At 35.6% G+C, this 22,031-nt stretch overlaps 1 protein-coding gene across 1 annotated transcript in view; it reads right to left on the bottom strand.

Moving 5' to 3' along the window:
- The window catches only part of LOC129495456 (netrin receptor DCC-like), a 735,527-nt gene that overhangs the window by 95,646 nt on the left and 617,850 nt on the right, over nt 1-22,031 (bottom strand). The window contains exons 19-21 of the mRNA XM_055302992.1: nt 17,177-17,315; nt 11,549-11,656; nt 4,967-5,161 (exon numbers count right to left, since the gene is read on the bottom strand). Of these exons, the coding sequence (XP_055158967.1) occupies nt 4,967-5,161; nt 11,549-11,656; nt 17,177-17,315 (442 nt within the window). The remainder of the gene's footprint in view (nt 1-4,966; nt 5,162-11,548; nt 11,657-17,176; nt 17,316-22,031) is intronic.

Genomic DNA, 22,031 nt, shown 5'->3' with positions numbered 1-22,031 from the left:
ATAAGGAACCAAGGTTGATGTGATTATTTCTATCAAATAGTAGTCAGAGGAGAAAAATTGAAAGTAATTTTTGCTATTCATGTTCTTAAAAATATGTTATTTGTTTGATTCCTCTACACATCAACTCAAAACGATCATCATGTAAGTTTAATTAAAAATACAATACATAAAAACTGCATCTGATTACCAAGTGATTATCATCCATATATTTTAAATAAGCTAAAGAAGCTATTTTCCTGTCTTCATTTTTTTTGCAACAAGGGAACTTAACTAATTCTCACATGGATAGGGTAAAATAATGGAATATCACAAGTATGTTTTAATATAGTTTGATAGATGTTTAGACCTTGTGAAGAGAATTCTTACCTGTTCACAACTTCAGGTACATTATGAATAATGTTCTTGAAAATTACCTTTTTTTAATTAAAAAAATATCTGTAGATTTTTTTTTAAAGCGGCTTCTTTTCTATTAACCAAATGCAACCGTATAGGAGGTAAATCCACAGTATCACTGCTTTTATGGAAATTGCGATACGACATTTTGACCAATGTAGATTTTTATCAGTCTCCATCAATTAGAGTTATTTCCCCTATTCTTGAGTTTCTTTGAGAGTCAAGTCTTCTGGGTTTATGGAACTCAACTGCACTAAAGCTTGACATTTATGTTATTACACTTGCTGTTTGCTTCTTTACATGTCTCAGTTAAACTCACAGAGAAAAATGTGATAGCATTCCCATGGGCAGCAAACCATAAGCACCCTAGTTCTCTCATTATGGGTGGTGGTCTCACAGCAAATCCATCATCACTGTTTGAAAAATAAGGCAAAGGTCTTAGAAGTGGTGGTCCTTCTTTTACTAATTGTTGGTACACATATCATTGCCCAAAATAATATAGAGAATGGAGATACTCAAAAAATGTTGCCGTTAATAAAGGCCCCTTTCAGATCAACAGGGTTTATGAATGTCACCTTATAGAAGGACAAATTCTAAACTTAGTTACAAGTTTCTATCACTTACAATTTCTTTCATTTAAAAGTAAGATGTAAACATACTCTATGAAAAAGGATAGATCAAGAAAGGTTATCTTAATAAGTAGTAGACTTTGAACTCTGGGTGACTCTTTGGAAAATAGTATTCACACAAGAGTGCTTATTATATTAAGATTCTACTAGCTTTAAATAAACTTATAAATGTCATTGTAGTGTCTCAAGATTGAACAAACTTTTTTTAAAATTCACCAGACCTTCCAACCTAATCTTTCCTAATCTAATCATCAAGCTTATTATCATAGTTTTTCTCCCATTTCCCGGTAAAGACTAACAACTCCTCAAGATACACTTTATTTCAGTACTAGGGGATTATTGAAGAAAGGTGCTTTTGACAAACAACTGCATTATCTGTGGTTTATATATAGGGATAAGGTTTTCACTGAGACCCTAATACAGTTTTTGAGAAAGAAGTTTATGTTGTAGAAAGTGCCATATCAGATCTCTGGTAAGAATTAGGAGGGATTTATCAGGATCATATGTATCCATGCAACCAGGGTAAAAGTTTGGCAGCCAGAACAGGACATACTTGAGAAACTACCCTAATCAGCACCTCATATTTAGGGTAGATATGTTTGGAATGACATCTAAAAAATAGAAGAAAGAAGAAAGAAGAAAGAAGAAGAAGAAGAAGAAGAAGAAGAAGAAGAAGAAGAAAATAAGAAGAAGAAGAAAATAAGAAGAAGAAGAAGAAAAAGAAGAAGAAGAAGAAGAAGAAGAAGAAGAAGAAGAAGAAGAAGAAGGAGGAGGAGGAGGAGGAGGAGGAGGAGGACAGAAGGAGGAAGAGGAAGGAGGAGAAGAAGAAAAAGAAAACCAGTCTCATCTCATTTTCATTCTTCATTTCTCCCTTCATCATTAATCATACATATGTTATCTACAGTCTAAGAAAATTTTTCTCAAGTGACAAATAAATACATGTTATGGGCAACAATGTCGTCCTCATTCTTACCTTCTGGATTTGTTTACTGTTGGTAATCTGGACTGGATATAACTTGAGAAAATTTGAATAACTCAAGGAAGGTTATCAACTAAAGAGTATTTTCCAACAGGGTTAAAATATATTGTAATAGCTACTTTTTATTAAAGTCAAAAAATGGCTTATGATTGTTTTAAAACAATCATAATTTGTGTCTTGACTTTTTATTTGTTCCTGTCATTTGTCAAGAAAATCAGGTATTTTGTCAACAACAATGTGAAGAGTAAAACTCTTCTGTATTTTGGTATGGAGCTTTCAGTTTTATATCCTTGGATGGGGAAGATGCACATTTCAGAATGATGATTAAAGGTACCCAGCGAACAGACCATACTCAAATGCTCTTTCATTGCTGAAGAATGTGTGTTTTTTTTGTGTGTGAAGGAGGTGACTCCATCCTGCCACAGAAGTCCACTTTGGTCTGTTTCAGCAAAAGCATCCTTTCTTCCTATTACTTGACAGGCCAACATGGAGAAGCTCAGTGTACAACAACTCATGTGATAGGCAGAGATTGACATGCCTCTTGTACATCTTCCAAGGGTTTCACACTGTATGGGTATCCTAATGGGGAATATTTGAGGAAGGGAAGTGTGTTTTTGCAGAGTCCTGTGTGGTCAAAGACTCAAGTTCAAGATTCTTTTAATTAACATTCCAAAGAAACAGTCAGATGTACTTCATACATGCATGCACACGAGGGTATTGTAATCTGACCCCTTTTAAAATATAAATGTCCTTTTCATTAACCAGTGATTATGGACTGAGTTTCCTATACCTATCTTGCTAAATCTCTTGCTAAAATCAAAGACAAAACTCTAGTCTCTAGGAGTAAATGCTACTGTCTTTGCAAAGACTGCATATGAAAGAATGAAGCTTGTAGACACCTGCCTGGGGCAGTATTTGCAATGAAACACTTTCTTGTTACCCAGTAGACTACGGAGAGCTTTCTCAGCTTCAGGATAACATGTGAGCCTTTCTTGCCATCAAACAAAGTTACATTCTGATGAACAGAGGCTTTATGTTTTGAAGCAGCTTTGGAAACTGGAAATTTTCAATCAGAGAGCAGTTGCATCAAGTGATGTCTTTAACGTAGATTTGGTTCACTGTGGCTTCAAATCTCTTAAGTCATTTGCCTCAGAATATCTGTCATTGTAACGTGGAGAATGCATGTATGTACAATGTCAGTGGTTGATGAGGGTGGGCAAGATCTACATCTTTAAATAATTGAGAATGCTATCAAGACATCTGAAACTTAGTTTGCCATATGAGCAAGATTTGTTTTAAAATCTAATTGACTATTAATTGAGCATGACATACTGAGGATAGACAATATTAAGCATTCAAATCAGGATATTAGAAGTAATGCTTGTGGACTATTACAACATAACAGATTCCTAAATTTGTTCTCAGTTCTGAACATCATTTCAGAGATGAGTTTAGGGCATCTAGGGTAAATAGTACTAAATGTGATCTGGAGTTCATGAAATAATCTACAGGATGGTTATCAGGTGGGCCTGTAAGTCCTGTGATATAACTCATCACTCATTCTGCTGCTTAATACATGTGGATGCCTTAAGACGTCTTAAAAATCCTCTCTGAGATCTCTAGTTGGCACACAGTGTGAGCATGAAATTAATTTGGCACTTGTCTATAGATAAAGATGAAGCATTTGTGAAACCCTATCTAGTTACATTTCATGCTCCCACAAAATGAATAACCAGTTTCCTTTCGATTGCTCATTTGGAGTGAAACCTGATTTAGACATAAAGTCCTGGAAACCCAGATAGATGAGGATTAGCTCATTTCCTCTTACTTCCTTCCCCAACTTCTACTCTGTCACTAAGAACTGTCATGAAGAATTAGGCTGAATGCTTGTTTGTGTGTTCTTGGCAAACTTTCAGATTAGCTATTACCAAGTCCAGCTTTGAAAGGCTAGCTCCGTCACCAGAATTCAAAAGTCCACTATTTTTTAGGGTACCTTTCCTAGGGGAATTGGATGACTACCCAATTATTCTAAGACTCAGTATGTCAAACACCTGGGTGAAAATGTCAACCATCCTCATGTTTCTAATTTTTCAGCTGTTTGCTATCAGATATATAGATAGACATAATGTCACAGATTTAAATTAAGAGCCAAGTCTCCGTCTTTAGAACAACATACATCGTGCCTAAATATACAACTTTAAATACCAGCTATGAAACATTCTATTTTGTCAATTGCTAAATAACAGAGGCTCTTGAAACCATTTGTCCTCCAGAAAGATAATACTCTTCTAAAACAGTAAGGACTAACATGAAGATTATTTTGATGTAGTCACTTCCCCGGGCCTTAGCATTTTTCTGTATGAACATATGAACTATGCTTGAATTGAATAGCTATTTTTACTCTTGCAAGCATGAGGAGGTTACTTCTAGTAATCAAACTGTAAGATTTTTTTTCCCTTGTTGCTACCCTAGGTCCTTAAAATAAACACATTCGTTTTGTTTGAGATCCTCTGTCTTGCCATATCAAATTTTCTTTTTATGTATAAGGACAATAGTTCCTCAAAGAAAACATTTAAAGTTGGCAGTAGTATGGCATTCACATAATTCAATGCTTCTTAATTTTTATTTCCTTACATAAATGACTTAAAAAGTTTCATTATATTTTGAATAGAACCAATATACGTGAAATCAATATAAAATTCCAAAAGGATTGTAAATGGAAAAAAAAAAGTTGTTAAGTATGCCTGCCTGTGTCGAAGGCAGAAAATGTGGTAACACAATAGATCTTCCTTTGACATGCTAGCTTTCAGCATGAAAAAGTACATTTTAATTTATTTTGAATGTCCATTGTAGTCACGTTGCCAACAGAGACAGCAAAGACAGTTCCTAATGCAGACTCCATAAGTATTTTACAACAATTCCACAGGAAAAGAAAGGCACTACTGTACAAGGAAATGATTCAAACCTTTCAGAGTCCTGAAGAGGATGGGATCAGAGAGAGGTCCCACTCCTTTTGAATTTCGTGCTTGAATTCGAAAGTAGTACATCGTGTCAAGGTTGAGATCCATGATTTGATGAGTAAGTCGATCACCACTGATCGTTTCCATAACCCAGTCATCAATTGGTATGTTCTTATCCAAGGTATAAAACAAGATGTAAGCTGCAGAAATAGATGAAAGCGTCTGTGTTCAGTGTACTGACTGCAGGTTATAGCTCTGTTTCTAAACACTCATGTTTCCCAAATATAATTTGCAAAGATAATTGTACATTCACAATCTATAAACTACAATATTCAGTTAAGCAAGTAATGTTTTTTTTTTTGATATTGCAAGGATTAGACAAATCATGGCCTCGGTGTACAGAATCTGAAAATGGAATAGACCACTCAAAATAAAAATATCAGCCATGTTTAAAAATCCAAGGTATCTGCTGCCTATAAATCCTGTGCATGGATTCCTGACTGACAAAAGTACTGAGATAACAAACGTATGTTGTTTTAAGCTGCTGAATTTGTGGTGATACTGCTACACTGCAATAGATACCATAATAAGCTAATGGTGACCTTGGCAATCTGCACCCCACGTGATTTCTGTGTTCAAGCAAGGTCAGGAATCACCACTTTAGTTGATATATGGAATTCGTATATTTTTGGTACTCGTTCAGATGATGATGCTGAGCTCTGAATGCCTTATGATGCAGAGAGCTCAGTAAAAGATAAAAGGCCATGGTAAAGAATTCTGAAAAACTTACAAAGATTGTATGATTCCTTCCCTGGTTAATATTAAAATCAGAATACTATCATTCAAAAGGGATTGTGAAATATCACTGGGCAAAGGAGTTTTTTTCTGACTCATTTGTAACTCAGCCCCCATGATAAATATCAAAAAAATCTTTTAATATATTTTGAATCAGAGTAGTCTCCATTCTTGTTCCTAAGGAACCAGATCTACTGAAAAGAAGACCCTGGGACTGGTAATATATATATATATATTTTCTTTTGACTTTTATTATGTGCATGCCTTATCTCTTCAAAAGGACAAAAGGATTTCTTTAGTTCAGGAGCCATATCTTATATTACCTTGTATTCTTCAGAGAAACCAATAAAATTGTGTTCACATAATAGGTATTGAAACTCACTTATTGAATTAAATCCTCTAGCCAGTAAGCACATATACTCTACATTCATGACATTTAATACAATTGTAGTGTTATCATGGGCTGTTGTAAGTGCTCAATGACACTGAAGTTTGGAGAATTGTGTTCTCATCCCAGGTCAGCTACATTTCTTCCTGATTTTGTTTGTTTGTCAAACAGGAATTAAATATTTGCTTTCTTTGTGTCTTATTTTTTTTTATTTGTGAAAAATGTTCAATTAAGCATTTAAAAATGACAGTTCTGGCATCAAATAAGTATGAATGAAAGTGCAAGCATTAGGTTCCCACAATTCCAAACTGTATTTGAAGTGATTTCCTGATATTTATGGGAAGCATCTTGTGTGTGTGTGTGTGTGTGTATGTAAATTTGAGAAACGAGATGCAGAATAGAAACATACCACTACATCATTTAAAACTTTAAAAATAGGTCCTAGAGAAAGCATACAATTTCATCTGGGTATATGAGGTTGGTGTGTTTGGTGAATACTACTGTTTTTGATGTCTTACTGTATAGATTTCCAGAACCACACAGGTTAGAACTAACTGACTGGTTTCTCAGAACCTTTGTGTACCTATATGTTAATTTCTCTGCATCCAAATTTTTGTCTTACTTTTTTAGACTTCATTTTTGTCTCTTACTCACCATAACTAGCCAAATAATAACTATATCCTGTCATAGGTGATAAGACCTGGGATTATCACCTCAAGTGGACGCTCCCACATTAGAATTACATTTGTCTAAATACGTATAAAATGTAACATCATATATATGTCATTTTGACTACTTCTACAAGGAGGTAGTTGTAATTCTAAAAGGCAAGAGTCAGAAAGTGTTCAGTTCCACCTGTCTCTTCTTTTTCCATACTTCTCACAGATCACTGATTCCCTTCCATGTTTTTTTTTTTTTTTATTTATGATAGTCACAGAGAGAGAGAGAGAGAGAGGCAGAGACACAGGCAGAGGGAGAAGCAGGCTCCATGCACCGGAAGCCCGACGTGGGATTCGATCCCGGGTCTCCAGGATCGCGCCCCGGGCCAAAGGCAGGTGCCAAACCGCTGTGCCACCAAGGGATCCCTGCCTTCCACGGTTCAGCTGCTAAGTACCAGGAAGACCAAGATGATGCCTACCAGCAAGGATCTCAATCCAGTGAGAACTCCTCTTTCAAACATTGATTCTGATGATCATGTCTATAGATAAATACATAATGAAGGACCCATTTCTTCCTTCTTTGTGGAAAAAAATTATTGAAAAATAATAGGCTATGGATTCAGGAAGACCTGACCTCAACTTATAGTTTTACTTTTCCTGGCTTTGTAACCTTGAGCAACTTGCTTGATCTATATATGTCTCCATTTTCATCTGAAAATAAGTTTCAGTGAGATAATGTATGTTAAGAATTTAATATATGTGGGTACTCCTATTATATATTATCTTCTATATAGTGACTACTTAATAAATGCTTCTTTCTTTTTTTTTCCTTTCCTTTCCTTTTCTTTCTTTTCTTTTCTTTTCTTTTCTTTTCTTTTCTTTTCTTTTCTTTTCTTTTCTTTCTTTCCTTCCTTCCTTCCTTCCTTCCTTCCTTCCTTCCTTCCTTCCTTCCTTCCTTCTTCTTTCTTAATATTATTAAAGCTTAGGGAAATATATTTGGAAGAGCTGGAACTTTGATTTCAATCAAACAATAGATTTAATAGCAATTCAATGGTTATTCTACTCAATAAATATTTATTAATTACCAGCTAAGTGTCAAGAATATTGATACTAAAGAGAAAGCATTGAACTAAATCTTATATATATATTTATAGAATTTTCAACCCTGTATTATGATTTTATTTAGATTTTTCTCTCCTGATTATATGGGAAGAGGTCATAAAGGGAGAAGTCAAGATAGCTAAATTTCCAACTTTTGCAACTGGGTAAACATGAAAAATCTTTATATGATAGGAGTAAGAATATTTAGACACATATGATTGCAGTGAGTGCCCAGTTGGGTCCACAATCCTTGATGGTCCTACAATGTAATACAAAATACAATAGTACTTTTTTTGACTGGTATGGTGGGGGATAAATAGACCAAAAAAAAAAAAAAAAAAAAAAAAACAACTCACAAACAAACACAGAACAAAAAAAAAAAGAGGAAGAAAGGAGATAGAGATTGGGGAATAGAAGGAGGTGCCTTCTATTGGAAAGTGGAAATGCAATATGCAGGATATGTATCTAGAATTCCTTGGATGGAGATATAGATTTCAGAGACATAAATTTGTGTTCACTGAAGCCCTGGCTATACTATACACACTTTTTCAGAGAAAGTAACAAATAGACTAAAAAGATCTACTTAAGGAACAGGTCAAAGAACTGTCTGCCAACAAGACCGACAAGTTGTAGCCTGAAATTGGGAAGAAAAATGGGTAGGTGATCTTAAAAGATCAAGAAAGAAGAGAATTTCAAGAAAGAGGAACTGGACTAGAGTATCACACAACACAAAAGAAGATAACGTAATCTTATCCATTGGATAGTATTGATAAGGAAACAATCTCTGAAGAGCTAACTCTCTTCTAACTGTGTTGGTGTCTCATCATAAATAATGTTGGATGCTTCATTTATTTAGATCAATATTTCAAAACCCTAGCTGTACATTAAAATCACTTGGGAACTTTTAAAATATAGCATTCTCAATCATTCCTCAGATAAATTAAAGCATAAATCAGTGAAGAATCACAATTTGGACTAGTTGAATACTAATAAGCTAAAGCAAAACATAGTATAAGAGTGAAGAGTCTGAACGTGAATTACAAATCCTAGCTCTGTTACTTCTTGATTATTTGACTTTGGGATTTACTCTAGAAGAGACCCTTGTCTCTTCATTTCAACATGGAATAACAGGAGGATATGATCATCTATAAGATGATCTACTAAAGTACTTAGCAAGATGCCAAGCATATAATAAATGCTTAATTCATTTTGAACCATTCTCTCTTGAAAATGTCAGTCCAAATTCCTAAACTGCCAGTTTATAATCAAGGAATTTAGGCACTGGCATTATTTAGATCTCCTTCTTTGTCTTCTTTTTTGTTTAATCTTTTTGAAGCATCTATATTTACAAATTGATGATCTGCTTCTATGCAGAGTACATCAGTAAAGTCTCACCCTTGAATGGATTTCAAAGGGAAATAACAATCATTAATTTGTTTTAGTTCTCATTGGACATCAGAGAATTTTCTCAGTACTTTATTATTGCATTACACAAAAGAGGTTCTATTACTATCCTTATCTTATAGATGAGAAAGTGAACTTAAGAAGGTTAACTTATGCAGGCATCTCCCTCCAAGAAGCTTGGGTTCTTAACCTTTACTGCTATATACATGCAGGGACTTGGTTAAACAAACAAATGTAAAGGTAGGATATGAGCACATTCTCCCATACAGACACACACATGCTCTGACACACTGGAAAGGGGCTCCCATTTCCTTTGTGCTTCAATGAGAAACCGAGTGTAGTAAATCTGGGCCTTCTGCTACCTGGTATTCTGAATATTTTATCATGCTGTTTTCTGGAAGTAATTTGATTGAAGAATCAAAATATGTATGGAAGAGAAGCTGTCTTAAGGATTCTTACTGTTTGCTCCCTGTTGACTTGAGTTCAAAATATCTCAATCTGATAACAACAATTTGGTTTTAACTAATGAACTAGGCTTTTATAGGTAAAAAGCATTGCCTCCCATACTTTTACTTTACCATTGTGAGAGAATGGATACTGAATATACAACTCTAAATAAAAGATGTGGAGAAAGTTTCTTCTGCATGTCCTGCGATTTTGAAACACAGAATTTTATTGCTTAGATTGATCTGCATTTCTTAATATGGGGGCAGACTTCCATTTTTTCTCCTCAATAAGCAAAACTAAGCTTCTTCCAGAGTTGAAAACACATTCTATTGTTTACATTGACTATTTGATGAGATTTATTTAAATAAGAGCAGAGAATATGAGTAGTATATGGCTTATTTTATCCTCTATCAAAAAATATATATTTTTTCCACCAGAACTTGTTTTTATTTAGACAACTTCTATTCTATTTTTTTCTTAAACTTATTATCTATTGGTTTAACATATGCTTATAAATAACTGCTTATAACATAATAAAAAAGTCATCATGTAAACAAATCAAACTCTACAAAAGTACCGAACTAGAACCAATGAAAATAAATCATAGCATTGAAGGGAAAAGGAAAAAGGAAATTAGAATGAGCCAGCCTCAGTTTTAAAAAGGCTGGCAGAGTGACAACTAAGCATATACAATTTGGGGGAGATTTAATATCCCTCTTCTTTTTCCATATTTGTCAGCTCAAATGAATTTCTGTTTTGTATTGCACTAAGAACAATTTCCTAGGGAAAACAAGTCTTCAGCTTAAATTTAAATCACATTTGGAATTTTCACATTATCTTTTCATTTTGGAAAATTCAGAAAGTAACTCATACAAAGTAAGCGTGCCATCTGAACTGTAATTTCCATGCTTATCTCTGTTATCACAGAATGACTGAATTACTTTGTTAATTTATAATAATGCTATCCACTTCTTGTATGCAAAAAAAAAAAAAGAAAAAGGAGTTACTCTTACATGTGCCTAACCCAATGGTTCAAGTTAATTAGACTATAATGTGCACATTTTTAGTTATACAATATTTTTCATAATAATTATATGCTATGGAGACATCTATTAAAAGCCTAAAGTGATCATTTAAATGCAAAATCCCTGATAGAATTCCATTATATTTTTCATACTAAATTAACATTACAGGCTTCTAATGGATGCTTTAATTAGGCATTGATGTTATCAGCAATATTTGGCAAAATAAAATCTGTCACTGTGAAATATTCATTAAGTTCAATTTCTGTCAGTCAATATTAAGTATTTTACGAACCTCATGATTTCAGTAAGAAGCTAAGAGTTAAGTGAGAAACTGAAAACCCCCAGACAAACCTCCTTTTTATGTGCCATTCAAAAATACACAGCCATTAGGTGTCTTTTGTATTTTATAATTGCCAAACAACTGGCTTTTTTTTTTTTTTTTTTTTTTTAGTCATTTATGCTTGGAGGCATTCCATTAGAAGACTGTCCTAGTGCTCCACAAGATGAAAAACAAAAGGTCTAAACTAATTGAAATATACATTGTTCACAGAAAGCAACTCAAAAGAAATCTGTACGTGTGCTTATTTGCAAGGCACCATTAGAAGAGATTCCATGGTCAGTGGGGGCAAGAAGAGGCAACCAGAAAGGATTGGGAAGTCCACTGAGATGCTGGGACAGAAAACTAATACACAGCGGCAAGAGCAGTGCTCACAGTAAGCAATCACAGGCCAAGCAGAGCAATGCTGGAAGTAAAGCAAAGACACTTACCAGTAATTTTCCCATTGGCTTCCAAAGGAGGCTGCCAACTTACAATGACAGTGCGAGGCTTCCCTTCTCGAGTAATGACTGTCAAATCCTTGGGAGCAGAGGTCGGGGCTGTGAGATGAAACAGAGACAAGGCCTTGTCATTGGATGTGAAAGAAAACAGACATTTATGGGACTTCTAATCATGATGTTGACACTCAGAATCCATCATGCAGTATATCATGCTGATCTTACCATTTACAATTTATTTCAAGTATTTTAATCAAATAAGCAAACAAACAAATATATAGAAGTGAATGTTTCTTCCATAGAGGTTAAATGACTTTCAAAGGTGTAAATATAGAGAGGAGAACAGAATATGTATGAATTCAGAGGAGAAAAGTATAATGGATATTTCCAAGTGAGCACCTCACTAAACATGTAAGAATCATTATACAGGAACAAAGGAAGATACACATACTTAGATTGATGGCTATATGTCTCCAAGGGACACAGTTCTGTTACAACCTTAGGTTTTAAAAAAAATATGCCACCTAATTCTATATTTTCTCAAAAGCAAGAAGAAGAATAAAAAGAAGGAGGAGGAGGTACAAGGGGGATGAGGAGGAGAAGGAGAAGAAGAGAATGAATTTAAATATAAGTCAAAACATCTTACTTAGGTAAACATACCAGGCATCCCTTAGTTAGAAGATAAATAAATATTTGAAAACAGAGGAGGTATGGAATCTACGAAGGTTGTAGTATTGGCCTGGCATGGATTGAGAAGGGTTGTAGAGCTACTCTTCCCATATGCTGTGGAAGGGAACCAGAATTTATCACCCCAGAATATACCTCTTTGGCATAAGGGCTATTTTAGGCTGATTTTTTTTTTAATAGTAGACATAGAGAAAGATCTGAAAACTTACTAGATGTTACCTTTTTATAAGAGAAATTTGTATTTACAATAGTGTTTCCCTCTCTGTATCAGGAAGAGGAGGATGATAAAATCTCTAGAAACTCTTATTAGGAAGAAGGCAGGAACCAAAATCTGCATAATAACAACCCCCTTATTTATTATGACTTGCCTGAAATCATATAACTGGCTCCCCAAACCCCAACACATTCTTTTGGTTTTAGTTGGAGATTGTATTTAAGGTGATGACTTGGGTCATTCAGGGAGTTACTCCGTTTTCCTGGGTATTCTCCATGTAAATGGGAGCTATACATGTTATTAAATTCCTGTTTGTTTTTCTGCTATTAATCTATCTTGTATTACAGAGAGGTCTCAGCCCAGGACCTAGAAGAATAAAGGGAAAATGATTTTTCCTCCTACATTGTGCTCAACAAAATTTTATTTATTTTTATTTTTATATATTTTTAAAGATCTTATTTATTTATTCATGAGAGACACACACACACACACACAGAGAGAGAGAGAGAGAGAGAGAGAGAGAGGCAGAGACACAGGCAGAGGGAGAAGTGGGCTTCTTGCAAGGAGCCCGATGTGGGACTCAATCCCGGGACCTCGGGGTCATGCCCTGAGCCGAAAGCAGATGCTCAACCGCTGAACCACCCAGGCGTCCCACAACAAAATTTTAAATATATTTTAAAGATGGCAGTAAACTGTCCAAGTCAGTCCAGTATCTTCCAGGCTTCTAGATCTGCTTTCTCACTGTCTATGCTTTGGGATGCAGTAAGTTTTCCACCTAGGCAATGCATAGTGCACCAAGTCTGTTACTGACAGTCTCTTTTCATTACCCTTAGTTTGATTCGACATGGGAAATTTTGGAACATAATCTAAGTTCCTTCATTGGTTCTGGAGGAATTCCCAGATCTCTGCATAAGAATGCTTGTACCTACAAGATAGGTACAACTTGGTCCGAATTCTGAACTCTTCACTCTTACCATTCTCTTTGGTTCTTCTGTTGGCCCTGTCATGCAAAATCTGAGCCACCCTATTTCCATTTCTCTACCTGAATATATTTCAAATGGAGGGGACTCCAGATATTTCCATCTATCATAATATTTTATTTCCATTGCTCTGATTCTCAAAACCACTAGTATTCCAGGCTAACCAAAGCTGCACCTAATCATAATATGCTGATCAAGGTACACAATATATTTAAACTGAGAAAAAAAAAAGAAGAAAGTAGAAGGAGGGGAGTACATAGGTCTAGTGTAGTTGAATCCCAAGTAAAGAAACTTCGTATGTATATGGTTTAACGAAACAAGAACAAGGACACTCTTGCAGGGCAAGATTTGTTATAACAAACTATTAAGGAGGCAATACTATCTAAAGAAGGGTTATTCTTATAAAGAGTTCATTCAAGATATTTTCTAAGCCATAGATAGGAAGGTAATATGTGGTCACAAATTGACTTAGATTATTATATCAAGCATAATAAGAGTTTTCCAATTATGGAAGTAATTAACAGATCTTTCTAACTATTCAGAATAATCTGTTTTTTTCTAAATAGGTTAAATTTCAAAGCGATGCTTATTTAGAAAACAGTCAAATGGTGATGATTAGATTGCTTCACTGAATCTGTTCTGGTACTCAAAAAAGATAAAATGCTTCAACTTCACCTATCAAAATAATACACTGAAGAGGTATATTTTTTTCAAAAAAAAAAAAAAAGAATCTAAGAACTGATCTATTTTAGGTGTTGTGCAAGTTTCTCTTTTTCCTCAAGCCCTGTGAATATTGGTGAATAGAGACTCTGGTCTTGGAATCAATAGCTCAAAAGTTTCAGATTGTTATATGAAATGCACAGTATTTGGACAGGAATGTGGCCCTAATAACCTCAGCAATGCCTACTGAATCTAGCAGAAGTCTCTGGTCTGTTCCTCTCCAATCACTTGGGTTCTGCCTAGAGACAACCTTTCAGAAATTCCTCACTGATGACCAATCTTCTTTGGATTAAATGTAAATAAAGAACAAATAATAAGCGGGGCAACTGGGTGGCCTCTAACTCTTGGTTTTGGCTCAGATTGTGATCTTGGAGTTGTGGGATGGAGCACAACTTGGGCTCCCTGCTCAGCGGGAAGTCTGCTGGACCTTCTCTCTCCCTCTCCTGCCACCCCTCCACCTGCTCTCTCTCTCTCTCCCTCTGTCAATAAATAAATAAATAAATAAATAAATAAATAAAAATAAATAAATAAATATTTGGGATGCCCGGGTGGCCCAGTCAGTTAAGTGTCTGCCTCCAGCTCAGGTCATGATCTCAGGGTCCTGGGATGGAGCCCCGCGTTGGACTCCCTGCTCAGTGGAGAGTCAGCTCCCTCTCCCTTATCCCTGCCCCACCACTCCTGCTCTCTCTTGTTCACTCTCTTTCTCTTCCAAATAAATAAAAAAAATCTTTAAAAAGTGTAAATATGTAAAAAAACAATAAATATCAGGCCCTGGTATGTACTGCACTTCCTTTTACTGCCTCAATTCCCCTGGTTGTCCCGTGAATACTGTGTTCCACTCACTCTGAACCAGCCATAAATGTCTCCAAAAGACATCTCTCTGATACTTGCTTGTGTACTTTTGTACATGTTATTCTTTTCCTTTGAAGACCCTGGATTGGGTACCTCATGACTCACCTAGGCCATTGCTCAATTATTATTTCTTTTGTGAAACCTCTCTTTATTTCTCCAGACAGAATTTATCCTTGGATCAATGTTCGGATTCCAACTTGCCCCAAACCCTGTGGTTTTATTTCTTATGTTACCTCAGGTTTTTGTTTTTTTCCTGTATTATTTCATGATTGTAAATGTCCTTCCAGTTATTTCTATTTTACTTAACTAGAATAAAATTAAGGGTTTATCACATGGACAGAATGGAATGTTTTATTTCAAGGATTTGCCCATCGCAAGCAATTTCAGCACAAGTGCATAACTATGCAGTCCCATATAGTCTTTATGTTACTGCAGAATTAGAAGCAAACCTAGAACTATTTCATTCACTTCATTTCCTTCTCACAGTTATAAAGTCTGCAGACACTTGTGAATTACTTTTTGCTTCTCATCATCACCCAGGGATCTCATCCTCATGCTATTTACACTTTTGTCCAGATCATTATCTGTTTTGACAATCACCTTCCCACTAACCACTTTCTAGCAGTTAATATCTTTTTGTCAGGAATGGGTCTCACCGTTGGTGTCCCTACCAGGCTAGGCAGTTGATGAGAAATGAATAGGATATATTTATCAAGCCAGATGTTAGGGTCCATTTGATGTTTATGAATGGGAAAAATGAATGAATTCGCTTGCTTTAAGAGGAAATTACTACTCTCTTTCGTTCAGGGAAGACCTAATGTTTCATTGGTTTCTGTTTAACTCCTTTCATCTTTTTTTTTAAAAGATTTTATTTATTCATGAGAGACACAGAGAGAGAGAAAGGCAGAGACCCAGGCAGAGGGAGAAGCAGGCTCCCTGCAGGGAGCCCGAAATGGGATTCGATACTAAGTCTCCAGGATCATGCCCTGGGCCGAAGGTGACCCTAAACCCGCTGAGCCACCCGGACTGCCCTCATCTTTTTTTTAAGTAATAAGGAAGAGCAGGGCCCTTATTCTCCCCATAGGACATAACCCACTCAGCATGTTTTATTCTTCCTAAGAAGCTGTGAATATTGGCATCCAGAGTAGAATTCTAGGGGTAAGAGTTAATATACATAAACGTGTAAAATAGAAGAAGATGAAGAAAAGAAAGGAGAATGTTGGAATTAAATCGGACAAACTAGAAAACTTCTTATAGAAAGATGTATCCCCCAAATTAAAAAAAATATTAACAGTGAACCCTCTGAATTAAGGTAGTAGCTTGGAATAAAAGAACTGCAATGCTACAGGACAAATCCTAATGGAAAAAGAAATTCGACTTACCCAGAGAGTTTTATTGGTATATATATTTTTGAATTTGGAAATGTGTGGTATAGTTTACCCCGAAAGAGAATACCATGAAACCAGTCAAACAGCATGCTAAACCCTGTATTCTTCAGATGTTGGATTTCTGCAAACTATAAAAGCCAAGTGCACTGCATGTCTGTTAAGGTTATAAATTCAACATTTACGATCCATAGTAAATGTGACTGGTAAAATTTACAGTGAATTGCATTTTCCTGTGATTTGAACTATTTCAAATTGCATGAGGGTTTTTCCATATCATTGTCTTATTTCTAAGGAGTGAACATAACCACCCAGAAACTTCTTCCCATACCCAGCCGAGGTTATTTACAGTAAACATCAATGCGATTATGGTTGTAAAGCATTGTATCTAATTTCTTTCCAAAAAAGTAAATACCATGACTGCTAATTAAAGACTCAAATGTTTTGGACAGAGTTCAGTGCATGGATTTCTGCCTTTATTTAAAGGGGTCAAAGAAAAGATTTATATTCAGATCTCTGGAGTTAATGCCCAGATTAAAACTAGATTACTCAATTCACTGGGGACTCATTTTGTTTTGTTTTGTTTTGTTTTCTAGAGTGGGGACAATGATACTTGATATAAAAGTGCTTTGAACTACAAAGTATAAAATGTTTTCGGCAGGATAAGGCATAACTTAGACCATCATAGTGCATGTATGTTCCAACTTCCACAAAACATGGGAAACACCATCAAAATATTCTATTACAAAAATAGAAATTTGGAAGCAAGACTTTCTTCACATACCTGCTTCATACGTGGTGGCATGGGCAGTCATGCTCCATGTGCTTGACCTTCTGTTTTTTGTTACCATGACCGAGAACTCATACATCGTGTTGGGTTTGAGGCCTGTTGCTGTGTAACTCAGAGATGTTGTGTCTTCTGACTGTACAAGTGGGGAATAACCAAAGAAAAAAGATGAACTCTATTAATTTGGTAAATGCAAACATGTAAAGAGACTATCAAATAACAACAACAACAACAACAACAACAAAGGAGTCTATTTCTATTTCCAAATAGCATAAGAGCTAAGGCACAGCCCTGGCTCTACTGCTCTACTTCCTTTCTGTCAACCAGTTTACACTGGCTGATTGTACATTCAAAACATGATGAATAAAATCAAGTGTGATGTTGTTCAGAGAGGCAGCTAGCTGATAATTTTCCCAAGTAGGGCAATAACCACGGTGTCAGGACCAATTCTGCTTGCTTCTATCAATTCCATTTTTAAGGTAATCTGAATTTTTTTTTTTTTTTTTTTTTTTTTTTTTTTAAATTTATTTATGATAGTCACAGAGAGAGAGAGAGAGAGGCAGAGACACAGGCAGAGGGAGAAGCAGGCTCCATGCACCGGGAGCCCGACATGGGATTCGATCCCAGTCTCCAGGATCGTGCCCTGGGCCAAAGGCAGGCGCCAAACCGCTGCGCCACTCAGGGATCCCCGGTAATCTGAATTTTAACTTTAATTTATTTGTAATAATCAAAATCCTTTTTTCAATAGATACTGCAAATAGATTTTCATGATTATTTTCCACTGGTAATAAAATTAACATTTAGAGTTCTACTGCTTGTGATTTTTAAAAAAAATTTTATAGCACAAAACTGTAGTGATTCGAGAATCTGTTTGGCTATTATAAAGAAAATAAACAAAAGCAATGTTGTATCTGTGTAGTCTTCTTTTTATGTAAAGTTCACATTAAACACACATGTAAGTATGGTCACTGGAGCAATTGATTAGGAAGAGAACTACATATTGGATAAGTATCTATTTGAGCATAAACACTGGTATTTGGGAGGCCATTAGGCAATATTGTCCTTGTTTTGTTTTAGAACACTAACACTAAAGATTATACTAGTATTACTATTTGTCTTTTGAATTCATTCTTTGTCTTTTAAATAGCGGTTACAGATGTCTTAGTAGGAAATAAATTATCTATTTTTTATTGCTTACTCAAGAGATCAAAATGGAAATAAGGAAAAAAAAATGGTTGATCATCCAGGTTAATTGAATATTTTCCATATGACCAGGAAAATTTTGCCGATTTATCCCTCTTATAAGTATCAATTTATGCTTGGTATTTAGATCTTGATCCTCTTCCGAAGTTTAATATTTCATTTTACTTGTATATTTATTACATTTATTACATATCTATGTTTAGAAAATCAAGGAAAGCTCTTTTCCACCACCTATGTCACACCTAACTCCTCCTATACTACTGTAGTGTGGCATATCTTTTTTATTCTACTATGAATCCTTAGATAATAGCTATGAAAATCCTACATTTCATTACAAAACCAAATAAATATTTAACTGTACTAATAACATTTTGACGGTGTGCCCATCCATCCCGTTAAAGTGATGACCTCATAAACATCTATCAGAAGCTCTTCTTAAAAATAGCTGTAAAAATGTAGGCCTAAGTAAATGTAAAAATACTGTGCAGCATCAGAAAGATAGAATTCCATCAAATAAAACATGACATGGGCAGCTAGTACCTGGCATGCTGTTATATAACTTCCAATCTTGTCTTCCTTTAGTATCATGAACACCTTTATGTCTTAGAAATGGAGATAAGGGGAGAAATGGGGCAATGAGAAATATTTCAGCTAGGAGGAAAGAATCATACTTTTTAAAAAACTAGTCTCCGAGCATAAACATCACTAGTGTTTGGGAGGACACTAAGCAACACTGTCCTTGTTTGTGTTTTAGAATGACACACTTGCATTCTGTAAAATACCATGAATTCACTGGGTTTTCTCAGGAACTTCATGGAAAGTTATTGCTCAGAACAAATAATTAGCTTAGAAGTACTTTGGAAAAATCATGGCCAGTTATTTTTGTGAGCATAGAATACAATAGATACTACCTCTCTGAGCCTCTCTTCCTCATCCGTAAAATGGAGATAACCATAGCACTGAGCTCCCAGTATTATTTAAAGAGTCTGTAAAGTAAAATACTGCATCTGGTCCAGAGAACATATTCAGTAAATGTTAGCTACAATATTTCATGCATTTGCTAATATGATATATAACTTTAGGCAGGTGTTAAGTTCCCTATGGAATTTGGAGTATCTTGAGGGTGTGCAAGACTCAGTCTTTGTATCTTCTGATAATAGCCATGTTATATCTGGCAATCACCAATCAATACTCAGTGAATGTCCTTTGAATAGAAATACGTATAAAACATCATGTGATTAATCATTTTAGTAGGAAGTAAATTATAGAAGATTCCTCCTTCTGATAAGGAAAATCAAAACAGAGTTTTAGACAACCAAAATATAAATGTCTGGGATATAACTTGATTTGGGATTAAATGAAGTAGAGGGCACTCCTGTGAGGATAACTTTGGATAATGCCACTAGGTCACCTGAGCTCCAGCTGCAGTTTCACGGGAAATCTTTTTCAAGTTACACAACCTACTGCTGTCTTCATAAAGGGATCTACATACATGCTTAACTATGGAGAATCTTACTCTTTTTACAGTAAGTGTGAATATTCCAAACATACAGTTGAGAAAAATGAGATTGAGCAAGTTCAGTGACAGGACAGGACACAGCCAATTCTTGCACCCAGGTCATTAGATGCCATGTATTTATTTTTTCCCCCTGTATCTTGTGTATGGTCTGCCTACCTTATAAAGTTGCAGTGGGGAGTGAGATGAAGTAATAGGTATGAAAGTAGTTTGAGGAGTTCACAATATAAAACCAAAGCATTCTATTACCATTATTTGTAAAATTTCAGCTTATTGTATTGCTTTCTACTGGGCTTGATGTGTTTATCCTTGCTCTCCAACTTACCCTGCCCTTTCCTGTAACACTCTTCTTCTCAGGGTGAGGACGTAGAGTATGAGTGTGTATGGGGGTGGGGGAGGTGGGGACGGAATTGTAGTAGCTGAAAGTCTTAGGTCAGAGAAGACCGTGGGAAGAGGAATATTTAAAATCTTTTCTTTTATTCCTAAATTTCAATCTAAGAGAGAAGCCAGCCTCTGCTTACAAGGAATAGTTTTTGTTTTGAGTCTTCCTTTACAGGCACTCTTTGTGAGATTCAGTAATTCCATATCTGCTGTATTAACTAATCAACTGAAATAATCTGCCCCAAGAAATTCTGGAACTTAAGCCATTCCTCAGAGAACAATTATTGTCCTTCAGAACATTTCACATACTGGCAAAGTACCCATGGCCATTCTGTGAAATGGATGTATCGACAAAGTACAGCAATTATGAGCATAACATTTTTAAAAGTAGTCTTTTATAGGTAAACTTAGAATTGGGCAATCTGTATATATATAAAGAGAGACTTTTTTTTAATGTTCTCATATGTTTCATTGGTTGTCTTATCTGATAATGTTATCTTTATTTATAGTTCCGGGGAGTCTTAAATCTAATACTGCAAGGAGATGGATAGGGTACTTAAAACATATGTTATATCAATGATACTATTTTGGACTTGCCTGGAGAGTTTTTCCAAATACCTGACCTAGCAGGGCGGCAGTACCAAAGAAAGCTTCTTAAAACGGTTTCAACTAAAAACTGATTTATGATGAAATGTGAATTTTATACCAGTTAAAAGTTGAAAGAGACTAGAAACAGATCCAGCATGGCTACAGCAGGGAAGAGGCAGATTTACAGTATTATTGGTGGGATTTGGCTTTATCTTCAGGGCCTTTAGAGTCAGACACTCCCAAAGGGTATTGCCATCCCTGAAATCACCACTGAGTAGAGGCTAGATTACGCAAGATGGCGGTTTAGTGGAAATAACACTGGATAAAATGTCAAGAGATTCGAATTCTCTCTGAGAGCTACCCCAGTAGAGTGGTAAAGGAAAGGGATCTTCCCTTCTCAGATAAGGGGCGTCTGAAGAAGCTGGAGTGCCAGGACTGAACCCTTGGTTCCTTGGTTATTGGATACCATGTATGATCTTATTTTTAAAGCTATCTTCTTCATCTTGTGAAGCTTTTATTTTATGTATCATTATATGTATATATATAATGATATATATTATCTCAGTTGAGTCACTTAGCAGTTCTTTGAAGTATATCAATGGAACTGAGTGCCTTACTCATTCTAAAATTACATGTAACATGTTAAATGGCAACATCTCAACAGTGTTTTTAACTGCCTCTATAATCTTGTACAGTTCTGGGTACGTAGTAGTAGGTACTTGACGGTCCTCGTTGATTTTCTCATTTTAGTCTACATTTTACGCATTGTTTGTATGTACTAACATTGTGGCAGGCTTAGGAGGTGACAGAATTGTCCCTGTACTGAACTAATTGCTGGGGTAGCTAAGGCTGGCTGACAGGGATTTAAAAGTAGTAAAGACAATGCCTCAAATATCTATTGCTACAGAGCTCTTAGTAGGGTTGTGGGATGACTCCGTGAAAGGGTTGGTCTAATTCAAATTAGTTAAAGGGGAGTGTGCACTGTGGTTTCCTTCGCCACATCAGTGTGCTTCAAGGCTAATTGAGGAAGTAGATGCCAATGGCTTAGAGTGCTTTCGAAGGACTTTATAGCAAAATCTTCCAGCTGTGTTCCCAGTCATACACACTATAAAATGGGTCTCTGTAACATTAATAGGGTTGCCTTTGGTGTCAATCTAGATTCCA

The sequence above is a fragment of the Nyctereutes procyonoides genome, unplaced genomic scaffold (assembly GCF_905146905.1).
Source record: "Nyctereutes procyonoides isolate TBG_1078 unplaced genomic scaffold, NYPRO_anot_genome, whole genome shotgun sequence".
Classification (NCBI taxonomy): Eukaryota; Metazoa; Chordata; class Mammalia; order Carnivora; family Canidae; genus Nyctereutes; species Nyctereutes procyonoides.
This window is presented reverse-complemented; position numbering and strand designations above follow the sequence as displayed.